The sequence below is a fragment of the Cibotium barometz genome, chromosome 48, assembly GCF_041138505.1.
Source record: "Cibotium barometz isolate CiBa-2024 chromosome 48, ASM4113850v1, whole genome shotgun sequence".
In the NCBI taxonomy this organism is placed as follows: domain Eukaryota; kingdom Viridiplantae; phylum Streptophyta; class Polypodiopsida; order Cyatheales; family Cibotiaceae; genus Cibotium; species Cibotium barometz.
Window position 1 is genome coordinate 14,201,261 of NC_141093.1, and position 12,046 is coordinate 14,213,306.

Sequence of the window (12,046 nt, forward strand, 5' to 3'; positions counted from 1 at the left end):
AATAACCCCTGGGGGCGAAGAAAACCAGAAAGAAGGGGAGGGGGGGAGAGGCGGCGAAGACAGAACCCTAGGGGGGGCGGAAGCAGCACGAAAAAAAGGGGGTGAGGGGGAAGCGAGAGCTGGCGGAGGGGGGGCGAGGCGCTGAAGAGGGGGGGGGTGGGCGTGAAGGCGAAGAGCTACGGGAGGGGGGGCACGAAGGCGAAGTGTAGGGGAGGGGGGTGCTTCAGTGCAAGAAAACCAGGTGTGGAGGGGGGGGCGGCACAAACCCGAGGGCAGGCGGAGGGGGGAAGGCGCGAGGGCGGGGAGGGTGAGGGGTGTGCAGACATAAGCGCGAGCAGGGGGGAGAGCGGGAGCTTCAGTGAGTAGTCGGTGATGTATGTCCTACCTCAATGTTGTGACCTGAATGTGGCAGGTTGAGGTGGTGCACATAGGTAATGACGACACAGGTGGAATTTATGGCTCAACAGCATAGCTTGAGTGTATTGTACAGGGCTGAGCACTCTGCATAGGTATGTGACCTAGCTGAGGCATCTAGCTTGGTTGGGGCACATGAGATGGTGCAGGGTTAGCTGCTGGTGCAGTGCCCATGGTGTGTGGATAGGGGTCTTGTGTTGGTGGGTAACGCGGCTGGCTTAACATAGGTGGAATTTATGGCTCAACAGCATAGCCTGAGTGTATTATATAAGGCTGAGCACTCTGCATAGGTATGTGACCTAGCTGAGGCATCTAGCTTGGTTGGGGCACATGAGATGGTGCAGGGTTAGCTGCTGGTACAGTGCCCATGGTGTGTGGATAGGGGACTTGATACCCCGGTGAGCTGGGTGCTAGCAGAATGGTGGTATGAATAGTGCTCGGGGAACCTGAGGATGGAAACGATCCTTACATCGACTGGGTGGGTGCAGACAGAGTGTACATCCCACCTCCAGCTAGATGAGAAATGAGTTTTGTGGTTCTGGTGCTACAGTTGCAATATTCCAGTGCAATGTGGGAGGAGGAGGAGGTGGAGTAAAAGAGAAATTGTTGTTACCTCCTTGTCCACTGTGAGGTTGAGGGTGTCTGCTCCTCAAACCTCCTCGTCACACATTCACATTCTCCCAGGGGTCAAGCATAGCTGTAGTAGTAGATGCACTTGGCTAGACCTGAAAACCAAACGAGGAAAACATGCCAGGGTCAGGAACATATGCACTCGAAGGTACAAACGAACCTGACACATCGACCAGTTGGGGTGCTGAGACGAATGAACTACGGCTGCCAGGTATGGAAATAGTACTTGTTTGAAAACTAGCCCTTGTCTTGGACTCGCTTGAGACAGTGAGGTTGGGCTCTCCAGATGAGACTAAGTATACCAATGCCTATATATGGCACGCTGGAAGTAGGTAAGAAACCCCCTCTTGATAGCTGGTCCATCTAACTCGAAGAGGCTAGTCGTGTAGCAATGGGATTTGGTTCCGAGTTGGTGTTAGATGGGTTCTTTGTCTCCCAGGGTCAAGCTATTGCTATTAACTTTCAACAAAATTTTAGTACTTTGCTTTGGTTTTATTTCAACTATTGTTTTGAGCCAGTAAGCATGATTTTACTATTGCTGTTAACTTTCAACAAAATTTTATTACTTTGCTTTGGTTTTAATTCACCTATTGTTTTATTTTATAAGCACATCTTGGTTCTATGTTGTAGCAGGTTTATTTGTTCAAAAGGATCGAAGTCCTCTGCCATGGCGAATCTTTACCTTCGGCATCCTCCTTTCCCTGCCTTGATGGAGACACCAAGAGCAGTGAGCCAGTGAGCATGGTTTCACTTGCTTTGAACTTCCAACAAATCTTTAATGAACTTTCGACAAATCTTTAGTACTGCGCGTCGGTTTTATTTTATGAGCACGTCTTGGTTTTATGTTGCAGTAGGTTTATTTGTGGAAAAGGGTCGAAGTCTTGTGTCAAGGCGAATCTGTACCTTTTTCATCATTCTTCCTCGGTGTTCATGAAGACGCGAGGTGCAGTGAGCATCGATTCGTCAAGCGAGGTGATGGAGACACTAGGAGCAGTGAGCATTGATTCAAAGTGTGGTTCACCTGCGGTAGCTCTTCTGATTGGATCCACAAAAGTTAGAGATTGGAAAAGGTGACGTTAACAATGAGTTAAATGTATGTTTTTACCTCTGATATGAACTGTTTTTTTACCTTTGGCATGAACTAACTTTGTCTTGTTTATTTGAGTTAGCATGACTGATGATGATTTCAAGAGGGAGGCGGCAGATGTAATGGCAAAATCTTGTGATGACATTAGTTCTTTGTAAGTTAATTTGCTGTTATTATCTTATTTTTGTTGATTTTTGTGTCGAGTCTAGAATGATGTGTTTGCCTTTGATAGGTTGCCAGATAACGAGTGGGATGACTTTTGTTGGGGCGAAGAGGAAAGCTAATTCGGAAATCTTTTGTGAGGTTGGCAAGGCTTTACAAAAACGTTGATTTAACAGAAAGACACCACATGTTGCGTGGTATGAAATCTATATTCATTAGTCACATTTTGATATATGTGAAATGTATATGATCATAGTATTTTTATATTGAATCTAAAAATGCCATTTAAATGTAGGAAATTATAATACCTCAAGTAAGGTCGAGGAAGATATCTCTCCAGTGGATGTATGCAAAAAGAATGTAGCTGTTGTAAGAAACGAAAAGAAAAGTAGAAACCAGAATATGCAAAAAATTCGTACGTAATATTTGAGATTTAATTCAAACATTACATTTTGCAAATTACATCCAAAAAATCTGTATATAATGTTTGTTCAAGCATCACATTTTGTAAGTTATATCTTATACTTGTATTGAACTCTGTAGAATCAGACATATTTAGAGATGTAGAATTGTAATTTAAGTTACTTACATTTGTAAGGTTCATATTTTTAAGGTTCTTTCTTTGTTTTCTTTTGTCTTTTGAACTTAATAAAAGTCTTAATTAAAAAAGCTTAATGGCTCTTTTGACACTAATCTATAGAGAACCCTATGCAGTGGAATATTGGCCTATCTAGCGGAATGTTGAACTACATAGATTCTCAGATGGGAGTTGGATTTTCCACTGGATTTTTAGATGGGAGTGGTTATTCTTCTGGTTTCTTGGTGTGATCAAATTTGTGTCGGACAGAATGAGGAGAGAAGGGGGCAAGGTAATGGAGTTCTTGTTGCCACAGGGCAATCTTTCGAGGATAATGAGCAGGAAATTGTTACTAAGAGTTGAAAAAAATCTGCTTATAAATGTTAGGAAGGAGTGTTGATTGCAATACATCGGAAGTGGTATACATTTATGGTTATGGTTGTACCTATGGTATTGCTGTTGTGACGGTGTTTGACATGGTTAGTTTGCAGTGATTCTAGTTTGGATCCAAATTGGGTAGGGGTGGTTAGTTTCTTGTAAGTTAGTTTGTTTGCAGTGCTGTGCTATGCTGTTGTGTGTTGTTATGGCTGTGGTTTGAGTTTGTATCCAAGTGTAGGAAAATTGTTGTGTTATGGCTGTGGTTTTCAAGTTTTTGCATCCAAGTTGTAGGACACTTGTTTCAGTTGCTTGTAAAATTCACGTTGCTTCAGTGTTTAGAGGTTTGAGTGTTTCGTTGTAGCTACGAGGTCATTTCATTGTCTATAGGATGTTGAGTCTTGGGAGTTAAAGAGTATAGTTGTCAAAGAGTATATAGTTGTCAGATTGTTACATGGTTTTGCTTCAATGCAATCAGTCCCATTCATACAGAAAGTCAACGATTGGATGTATGGATGGGACTGATTGCATGTTGATGCAAAACCTTTTGTTTGATTTTGAAATTTTTAAAAGGGTTTTCGTACAATCTTTAAACAAATCTTAATGTCCAATATGTTCGATTCTATGGTGCATGGTAGACACCAATGCATGAATTTGCCTTGCAGGGGAAGAAATCAGAGAGAAAACTGAAGAACCTTCCAGGATTTCTAGAATACTTTACAAACCTTGACAAGATTCAGCTTCTTTTTCCTAGAAGCGAGCCAATGGGTCTCGATACCAATGGGCAACAATAGAGAAGCAAGCATGAAAGGAGAGATGTATACAAAGCTGCTACAGAGACCGTTTCTTTCATCATACCATGGGGTGTGCTCATTGAATTTGTGTATGTTCTACTCAGTGATGGCATAGTACTTAAGAATATTGAAGTGAAAGATACGAAGAGTCCTTTACTTGAAAAAGAGGAGCAAGGACTTCTGTACCGCAATAAGGAAAAGAGACTCCAGAGAATCACAGAAAACCTTTGAATCATTATCATATATGAAGATAGTTGAGAGTGTGAACAATTGGGTTGGAATATTTCAGGTTTTGGATCTGCTTGGGAGATCCAAGACCTGAAATATTCCAACCCAATTGTTCACACTCCCAACTATCTTCATATATGATAATGATTCAAACGTTTTTGTGATTCTCTGGAGTCTCTGTTTCTTATTGCGATACAGACGTCCTTGCTTGACTTTTTCAAGTAAAGGACTCTTCGTATCTTTCACTTCAATATTCTTAAGTACTATGCCACTGAGTAGAACATACACAAATTCAATGAGCACACCCCATGGTATGATGAAAGAAAACGGTCTTTGCAGCAGCTTCGCATACATCTCTTCTTTCATGCTTGTTTCTCTATTGCTCCCCATTGGTATCGAGACCCATTGGCTCGCTTCTAGGAAAAAGAAGCTGAATCTTGTCAAGGTTTGTAAAGTATTCTAGAAATCCTGGAAGGTTCTTCAGTTTTCTCTCTGATTTCTTCCTCTGCAAGGCAAATTCACGCATTGGTGTCTACCATGCACGAGAGAATCGAACATATTGGACATTAAGATTTGTTTAAAGATTGTACGAAAACCCTTTTAAAAATTTCAAAATCAAACAAAAGGTTTTGCATCAACATGCAATCAGTCCCATACATCCAATCATTGACTTTCTGTATGAATGGGACTGATTGCATTGAAGCAAAACCATGTAACAATCTGACAACTACATACTGTTTGACAACTATACTCTTTAACTCTAGAGACTCAACATCCTATAGACAATGAAACGACCTCGTAGCTACAACGAAACACTCAAACCTCTAAACACTGAAGCAACGTGAATTTTACAAGCAATTGAAACAAGTGTCCTGCAGCTTGAATGCAAAAACTTGAAAACCACAGCCATAACACAACAATTGTCCTACACTTGGATACAAACTCAAACCACAGCCATAACAACACACAACAGCACAGTACTGCAAACAAACTAACTTACAAGAAACTGACCACCCCCACCCAATTTGGATACAAACTAGAATCACTGCAAACTAACCATGTCAAACACCGTCACAACAGCAACACCATAGGTACAACCATAACAATAAATGTATACCACTTCCAATGTATTACAATCAACACTCCTTCCTAACATTTATAAGCAGATTTTTTTTAAGCAGATTTTTTCCGGCTCTTAGTAACAATTTCTTGCTCATTATCCTCAAAGATTGCCCTATGGCAACAAGCACTCCATTACCTTGCCCCCTTCTCTCCTCATTCTGTCCGACACAAATTTGTGACATGCATTCAGTAAATGATTTTCTATATAAATAGACATGTAGATCTGCGCCAACATTCTCCGTTCTTGGGAGCGGTGATCTCTAATCTCTACTTACTTCCCTCAATATTTCTAGGAAAGATTTTTTCAACTTTCAGTAACAGTTCCGGTTGTCCAGTACCCCTATCGCCATTCTCTTTTCGTATGAGTAGTGATCTTACCACTTTCAACTTTCAGTAAACAATTCCGGTTGTCCAGCACCCCTATCACCAATCTCCTTTCTTATGAGTGGTGATCTTACTTCCCTTGGTGTTTCTAAGCAAGACCTTTCCAACTTCCAATAACAGTTCAAGTTGTCTACATCCCTATCATCATTCTCCTCAAGTGATTGCCTTTAACCAATGGCAAGCACTCGATTACCTACCCCCTTTAAGACATGGTCTTAGGTCATGGTGGACATATCCAAGCTTTCTTATATCTTAAGTTTGATTAGAGTATCTGGTTCAAAACTGCAGCAGTGTACACTGACACAGGAAATCATAATTTCAAATAATTGCACCCATGAAACCAGAAGAATAACCACTCCCATCTAAAAATCCAGTGGAATATCTAACTCCCATATGAAAATCTATGTAGTTCAACATTCCACTGGATAGGCCAATATTCCACTGCATGGGGTTCTCTATAGATGAGTGTCAAGCTTTTTTAATTAAGACTTTTATTAAGTTCAACAGACAAAAGAAAACAAAGAAAGAACCTTAAAAATATGAACCTTACAAATGTAAGTAACTTAAATTACAATTCTACATCTCTAAATATGTCCAATTCTACGTAGTTCAATATAAGTATAAGATATAATTTACAAAATGTGATGCTTGAACAAAGATTACATACAGATTTTTTGGATGTAATTTGATAATGTTTGAACTCAAACATTATGTACGGATTGACTATCTATAGAACCATCCCCACTCTAAACTGATATCTTTGGCTGATTCTTTCAAGTCCCTAAAAATGGGCACTTGTCAGTTTCGGTGATTTTAGTCCACTACATAGTTGTTTGTTCAGCATATGGAGCAAACTCAACCCTCGTAGGTAACATGATAAATTCACTCATAGTTATCTAACATCTCGTTTCTTGACATTACAAACAGACCTACAATCATCTTTGTGATCTTATGTATGTTGGTCTTGTTTGTTTCATGCATTGTAGGTGGAACCCAAAGGATGACACACTTGTGGGTTTTGATGGATACAAATCCAAAGACCATAAGTGTTCTGTGATAAAAGTTGGAGAAGGGCAAAAAGGTTATGATCAGATTATTGAAGCTTTTGAGAATGGTATTATTGGTGGTTATGGAAGAGTTTTTGTTGCCAACCCACTACATGATGCCCTTCCATGCTTGGTTCTAGTAGCTCATTGCACATGTAATCGTTTTGATGCATGTTTTGTTCGCAAGCATATGGAGGAACAAACTAAATCTGGTGACGAACTGTTTGTTGATACCTGAGATGATACTCAGGCAGTGTCTACAATTCTAGTTTACCATAATGCATCTAATAGATTCAAGTCATTTGCACAGATTCAAATAAGTGTCCATGTATACATGGAGTCCATGACTAAGTCAGGTTCAAGCTTTTGTTCAAACTGGTGAAATAATCAGTGTCTAGGTCATGTTTAAGCCTAGATGTTGATCTATATTAGAAAACAACATAGCATGCATATGTATCCAGCCTAAGGAATACATTTAGAAGATTTAGAACCACAGAAGGGGCCACATGCAGCTAAAAATGGAAAAGGCTACCCCAATTTTAAAAAAGTGAACTATTTTGGGCAGCTTGCATGAAGAGAACTCCACGAGTTCTATTTTGATGAGGGAGAGCTACACAACTACATGCAGAGTGACAGAGAAGAGATTTCCATCCTTCTTGTTGTAGTGAGTGTGGAATTAGGTTTTCTCTATAGATTTTTCAATTGTTATGATCAATATACTTCAATCTTCTTATTGCTGAAGTCTGAAATTTTATTGTTGCCAATCTAGAGAGCAACCTGTTTCATGTATCTTTGGGTTGTTGTTGAGGTTTCTCGTCTCTGGTACAATTTGGTTGTGTGCTTACCTGAATATTGAAAAATCTTATGCAAAAAGAGTCAAATCTGTAGGCTGAATATAGCTCTCGATAAACCAAGGGGACAGAGGTGGATTCATGTGTCTAAGGTGTATTTAATAGTGTTGGATATGTATTGTTTGTGAAGTGTGGTTTGTGAAGAGTGGGATTTGTCGACAACTGGTGTTGTGCCCATCTCCCTAGAATCTCAAGGGTGTATAAGATTGAGTTTAGGACTTGAATTCAATTCTGTTTTCTGTTTCTCTAGTTGGTGTCTTCTTGTGAGACGTTGTGACAATTCAACAATCAGACTCTAGGGTTGTGTGGATAGTGGTATAGAGAAGAAGTGGAATCAGAGGTGAGATGTAGTAAGGAACAAGGTTTGGAGAGTAGAATCTATGTAAATACAACTTCTAGAGTTGGTTAAGTACAGAAGCTAGGGTCTAGGTTTGGTATTGTTGCTTGTTTTCAAAATTTCAGCATGGCCTCTTGAAAGTGAATTAGGCCACAGGGTTTGGTGTGGAGTATTTTCATGTACTGTTCTTGAATCATACTAGGTCTCATAAGATTTTGACATCAAGAGGCAAGTGTTTGTAGGGGAAAATTGCCTAGTTGGCCACTGCTGCAGTTTTGAACTGCATAAGGTGGCCCAATGGATATTATTGACTATTGGAGGCCTTCCCCTGGGGTGATTCACATGAAACTTGATGTGAGGGTCTGAGACATGCCTATGGACAGATCTGAATAGTTTTCATCACTTTTGGGTCTACTGAGAAGGTACAACACTGGAATTAGTGTCTGGTCCAAGTGTCAAAAGTTGCTAAAGTTGAGGACATGTTTGTGAACTGATGAAGGGCTTACTGAGGTAATTTTGAGTTGGGGCTTATTGGGCAGGTAAACAAGAGGTAGGGAACTACTCCTATCAAGTTTGGTTGTATTTGGACAAGTGGAAGTGGTATTGTGCCACTCTGGTAGGGGTGACGACAATTTTTGGACTGTTTTGGGTTGTTTGTTCTAAGTAACCACTATTATGAGGAAACCACTAGGTTATAGCAGAGACAAGACAAGAACTTCAGTTGGGATAGTGTTTGTGGTTGTATTTGGAGTTTTGTCCCAAGTTACCTGATTTTATCAAGCCCTCTTGTAGTGTTAGCTAGTTGTAGCTAGTGTGAGAATTGAAATAGCTTTCACCGGAATGTCCAAACACTGAACGGTCTGGTTGACACTCTAAACACATCATATGCCATGTGGGTACAAGGATCCACTCCTTTCCAAGCATGTCTGATGGGCCGTTAAACACCTACACTGATTTGTGGATCACTTTGAAGCCAAGACAAGTATGTCCATATCTTGCTGCATAGGAAGATGCATAAAGGAATTTATTTTTATTTCAAAAGAGTTATTCTCATTGATTTTGATTTTATGCATAGGAAGATGCATAAAGGCCTCTAGGAAGCCTATGCGCACGGCAATTGTATGATGTGCCAACCTACTCTATACCACAAATGTCACACATTCCTCGGCCTAAACCATCTTCCATCTTCGATTCTTAGGACTCTTTTTAACCAATATAGAAAATGTTATTGAAATTTTATCATATTTTTAGAGAATTTTTCAATCCACAAATTAATTTTGAACCCAATTTGGTGACAAATTTATTTTTATGTACTATTTAAATAATAGCTAGGTTAACATGAGGTTATATTTATATTTAAATGTTTATAAAGACCTATTGAGTGTTATTTTATTGTTATCTAATGTATAAATATTATAAGACTAATCATAAGCTTCATTATTTGTATACAAGGTATAACAATTCTCTTGCATGCATTTGGACCAAGATTGAGTTATATATTAATAGTTATCTCGTATTGATACGTCTATGAATGATTGAAATACAAAACCACTACTAAGAGGACAATTCCTAAGTTTTATAATACCATGAAGAGAATAAGGCCAATCATTTAGTTTTGTACCATTAAAGACACACATAGCTACTCTTAAAATAAGCCAATCAAGTTTTGTACCATTCACATATAACTACCCTTAAAAGAAGCTAATCAATTTGTAGATCTCAAGATATTGGTTCTTTCACACTTTAGATTAATCACGGCACTTGATATCAGTCCATATTCTACATGTAAAAGCTATCTTTAACGAATTTATGATCATGGTAAAAGAGAAAGCCGCATGAACATCTAATTTCTTAATAATTTCTCCATAGAAACAAAAGAAGTGACAGTTTCTCCATATAGAAACAAAAGAAGTGACAATTTCTATGAGGCAGTACAATGAAAACTTTGAGACAATACACATTGAACTTTGTGTTTTTGTATCAAATTGAACTCTCAATCAATTTATACTTATCTTAAAGATTTATACTTTAAGATTCCCTCTTCTAGATGGGAAACATGTTGTACATTATGTGTTCAATCACCCCACTCACATATGAAGAGACATAAGAATGGTTTAGAGCTATTATTATTTCACTTTTATTTTTTCGTGACTTTCTTAACCATGGAGAACACGTATTCAATTGGGAATTCATACTAGTTCAATATTCACTCTAAATAGAAACTTCTTCTGAACAAAAAAAGGAATACTTTTATATTCAGAGTGCTTGCAAGTTCAAGGTGCAGCCTAGTTTTGGTTACTTGGGCACCCTCGAATTAGCCTTAGTGGTCAATCTCTCTTAACTAGACAGATAACTTCATTTTAAGGTCTTCTAATAATGAAATGTCACATGCAAAGTTAAGCACATAATCCAATAGAATGTTAGATAATTGCAAGTCCTCATTTCCTTGTGTAGAGAGTTAGTGTATACCTCATGTTTTGGATTTGGACTACTTGATAGTATGTCCATTTAAATGTGAATAACTTTTACTTCTTAACTCAGATGAACTTCCCACTTTGAAAGCCACAAATTCACATCACATAAAGCTTAACTTGATTTATCAAGCAATTTTTGAGGTTTTTTCATATTTTCTATAAATAGTTTAAAGGCTTGCAGTGTTTTAAAATACATTATTTTTTGTACACATGAGATCTACCACTTAAAATGAGATCTACACATTATTTTTTGTACACATGAGATCTACCACTTAAAACGATCAATTTTATGGATTAAGTGGTGTGGGGTTATGAATCCAAGATTTTCATAGATTTGTAATGTAGAAAATTATGTGCACATGTAGGGTGAGGGCCTAGGCACATGATATGGGGAATAGACTTGGGTTTATGGGCAGCCCATGTGTGAAAGGTCCTAGGAGTAAGTGACTATATAAGTCACTTATGGGATAGTTTGTATACCTTTTTGATATCTTTGATACATGACCGTATGGTTATCTCCTTGCCTTCAGTAAGCTTCCATGGTGAGCTTCTCCCACATGAGATTCTAGAATGGTAACCTACACCCATGTTGTCTACTCCATGCAATGAGCGGGCCTTCTTCTTGCAGTGGTATCATAGCTCTTGTTTTGATCTATTTTTTTCTTGAAATTTTTTTTTGTTGGATTTTTTTTTGGGATTTTCTTGATCAAGAAGATGGACATGGTGACCTTGATTGGGTAAATTTTCTCTTCTTGATTCATTTCCTAAGCTTTTGGGGCCATGGGTTTACGGACCTAATCTTGGGGGAATAACACCAAAATTCAAATTGCAAGACCAAATTTGGGGGAAGAAAGTCATTGATCTCACTAATCAAGAGTAGTATGGTTAATCAAAAAGGTTTTTTTTTTTTTCTCTTGGTGTTTGATATGTGAGCTATGGTTCTTCTGTGTTCAATTTTGAGTTGGCCATAGCTTAGGGTTTTGATTGGGGAAGACAGGGGCTTCACAATGAGCATTGTAATGGTGTAGAAATTCTACCTGTCAAGCTGCTGCAATTATGGTGCCGCGATGATAGGGCTTAATAAGGGGTTTAACGCTTGGCATTGTGTGGCTTAGGGCTTAGCAAAGCCTAGTGTGGGCAAGAAAGAGCTTGTCATAAGCTTCATTTCAAGCACATATCCGATAAGCTTCTTCTTGAGTTTGTTTCTCTGGCCACCACTAATGAGTATAAAGGAAAGAACATGAAAACCTTCACTAGAAATTTCAATTACAGCCAGGCCGGCTTCACCGATCTCCACAGGTTCACCTGAGTTTTCCTCTATGAACTATACAGTTCTAGCCATGGCAGGAGGCGGGTGCAGGAAACAGTGATGGCGAGGACTCTGGAAGGCCAGCCGATCTAATTCTAGGAGGTTGATCAATGCCAGCTACTCTGGATGCCGATTCGGGAGGTTCCGTTTTGCTTCTGCTGCCGTGAGGAGGTATATTCCTGTGGCTCACATTAAAGCTTGGATAAGCTTAGATTAAATCTTGGATAAGCTTGGATTAAAGTGTGGATTAAAGCTT

General features: G+C 39.0%; 1 protein-coding gene across 2 annotated transcripts; it reads left to right on the forward strand.

Annotated features, from left to right (window-relative positions):
* The first annotated feature begins 1,534 nt into the window (after nt 1–1,534).
* LOC147610843 (uncharacterized) lies at nt 1,535–7,609 on the forward strand. 2 transcript variants are annotated; one of them, XM_086785566.1, is made up of 4 exons: nt 1,535–1,779; nt 1,899–2,114; nt 2,214–2,285; nt 6,760–7,609. In XM_086785566.1, exons 1-4 carry the CDS (start codon nt 1,568–1,570, stop codon nt 7,055–7,057), a joined length of 798 nt encoding a protein of 265 aa, XP_086641692.1. In that variant the 5' UTR covers nt 1,535–1,567; the 3' UTR covers nt 7,058–7,609. The 2 variants fall into 2 exon arrangements, with proteins under 2 accessions (XP_086641692.1, XP_086641693.1); XM_086785567.1 differs by lacking the exon at nt 6,760–7,609 and adding an exon at nt 2,364–2,752.
* The last annotated feature ends 4,437 nt before the right edge of the window (nt 7,610–12,046 follow it).

Excerpts from the sequence above, each read along its gene's own strand:
- LOC147610843 (XM_086785566.1), top strand. The coding sequence starts at position 1,568 with ATGATTTTACTATTGCTGTTAACTTTCAACAAAATTTTATTACTTTGC. Across the intron at positions 1,780-1,898 it reads ACACCAAGAGCAGTGAGCCA|GTTTATTTGTGGAAAAGGGT; the intron begins GTGAGCATGGTT and ends ATGTTGCAGTAG. Across the intron at positions 2,115-2,213 it reads AAAGTTAGAGATTGGAAAAG|CATGACTGATGATGATTTCA; the intron begins GTGACGTTAACA and ends TATTTGAGTTAG.